This window comes from Sphaeroforma arctica (genome assembly GCF_001186125.1).
Source record: "Sphaeroforma arctica JP610 unplaced genomic scaffold supercont1.7621, whole genome shotgun sequence".
Taxonomy (NCBI): domain Eukaryota; class Ichthyosporea; order Ichthyophonida; genus Sphaeroforma; species Sphaeroforma arctica.
This window is the reverse complement of record NW_014032937.1, coordinates 1-1389: the sequence shown is the minus strand read 5'-3', so window position 1 is coordinate 1389 and position 1389 is coordinate 1. Positions and strand designations below refer to the sequence as shown.

Sequence of the window (1389 nt, the reverse complement as noted above, 5' to 3'; positions counted from 1 at the left end):
ATGTATATATATAGCCTGGTATGATCACAGATTAGCAGTCTCACACCACATGACAGTTCTCTCTTAGAGTAGAGCTGCACCTACACTCCGGAGTGGGCTGGATATGCCCAGCTACCCTGATTTTACACAAATTCAAGCCATAATAAAGGGGCTAGCAGATCAGGCTCTGACTAATAGTCAAAGAAGATGTTATTGAGAGTGTATGTTGCACAGCAAAACAAGAGTGGTGGTGTGAATATGCACTACGTACACGTCATTCGCAACAGGTATCTGGCACAGTTGGGGTTGAGTTGGCTGTGGTTGCGACCACGCTCTCTTTACTTCTCTTGGTAGACCACACGTTGCGCCGAGTGCACAGGTCTTGTACCTGATTGCATGATCACCTTACCAAACCACGATGGCTGCTTGCTTGCACGCAGTGGTAGTAGTACTGTTCCATGCCACAAGCTCATATTAGCAGATAGCCTAGCCAAGTATGTAATTAGACAACTACGATAGGCTCACACAAGTCGAGGTCTATTGCTCATATTAGCAGATAGCCCAGCCAAGTATGTAACCAGACAGCTACGATAGGCTCACACAAGTCGAGGTCTATTGCTCATGTAAGCAGATAACTCAGCCAAGTATGTAACCAGACAGCTACGATAGGCTCACACAAGTCGAGGGGTCTATTGCTCATATAAACAGATAGCTCAGCCAAGTATGTAACCAGACAGCTACGATAGGCTCACACAAGTTGAGGGGTGTATTGCTTATGGCAGTACTAAACAGCTCTTGTGTTATACCGATTGTCTCTTCTATCAAACAGCTCAGCGTATGGCTCCACCAAGGACGTGTCTGCCTACAAACATATAGGGGTGCCCAGAGATGCACTATTTGTGCACGGCAAAGGCACGTCACATGTAAACTATCTACCTACAGGCTTCACAGAGGAGCACCTGGAATACGTCATGGGTAGGCGGGCGGCCTCTCACAGTGCTGGGGCGGCTGCGGTATGTTATATGGATGTACGTACAGTACATGCATGGGTGTATACAGCGGTAGTGGTATATGCATACATGCAGATGGCCATGACAGATTTATGTGTAAAGACATTAGCGTGTGTATTAATAAGCTTGTATGCATTCGAATCCGTATATGAATGGCATGTGTGTGTTAAAGTACGTAGCTCTGTCTCTAATAGGTAGTATACCATACAAATTAATATCGTCCCAGTGTCCTCAATCCCTTTCTACTTCATGATTTATTTCCGCTGGACCCAATGAACCTGCTGACCTGCCCTGTTGCATCGTCCGGGGTTTCTGATGTTGCTCACATTCACAGTCGACCACTTGTAGTATGCCATAGAGAGACGGCCCATCTCCCACTGTGCGGAAGCTACGGATATAT

The 1389-nt window shown here is 46.4% G+C and overlaps 1 protein-coding gene across 1 annotated transcript; it reads left to right on the top strand.

Moving 5' to 3' along the window:
- Nucleotides 1-230: 230 nt before the first annotated feature.
- Nucleotides 231-992, top strand: SARC_16230 (hypothetical protein; the record flags this gene model as incomplete). Its single annotated transcript, XM_014289661.1, has 2 exons — nucleotides 231-473; nucleotides 809-992. Coding segments are annotated over exons 1-2 (282 nt in total), but the record flags the coding sequence as incomplete, so codon positions are not given.
- Between the last annotated feature and the right edge of the window lie 397 nt (nucleotides 993-1389).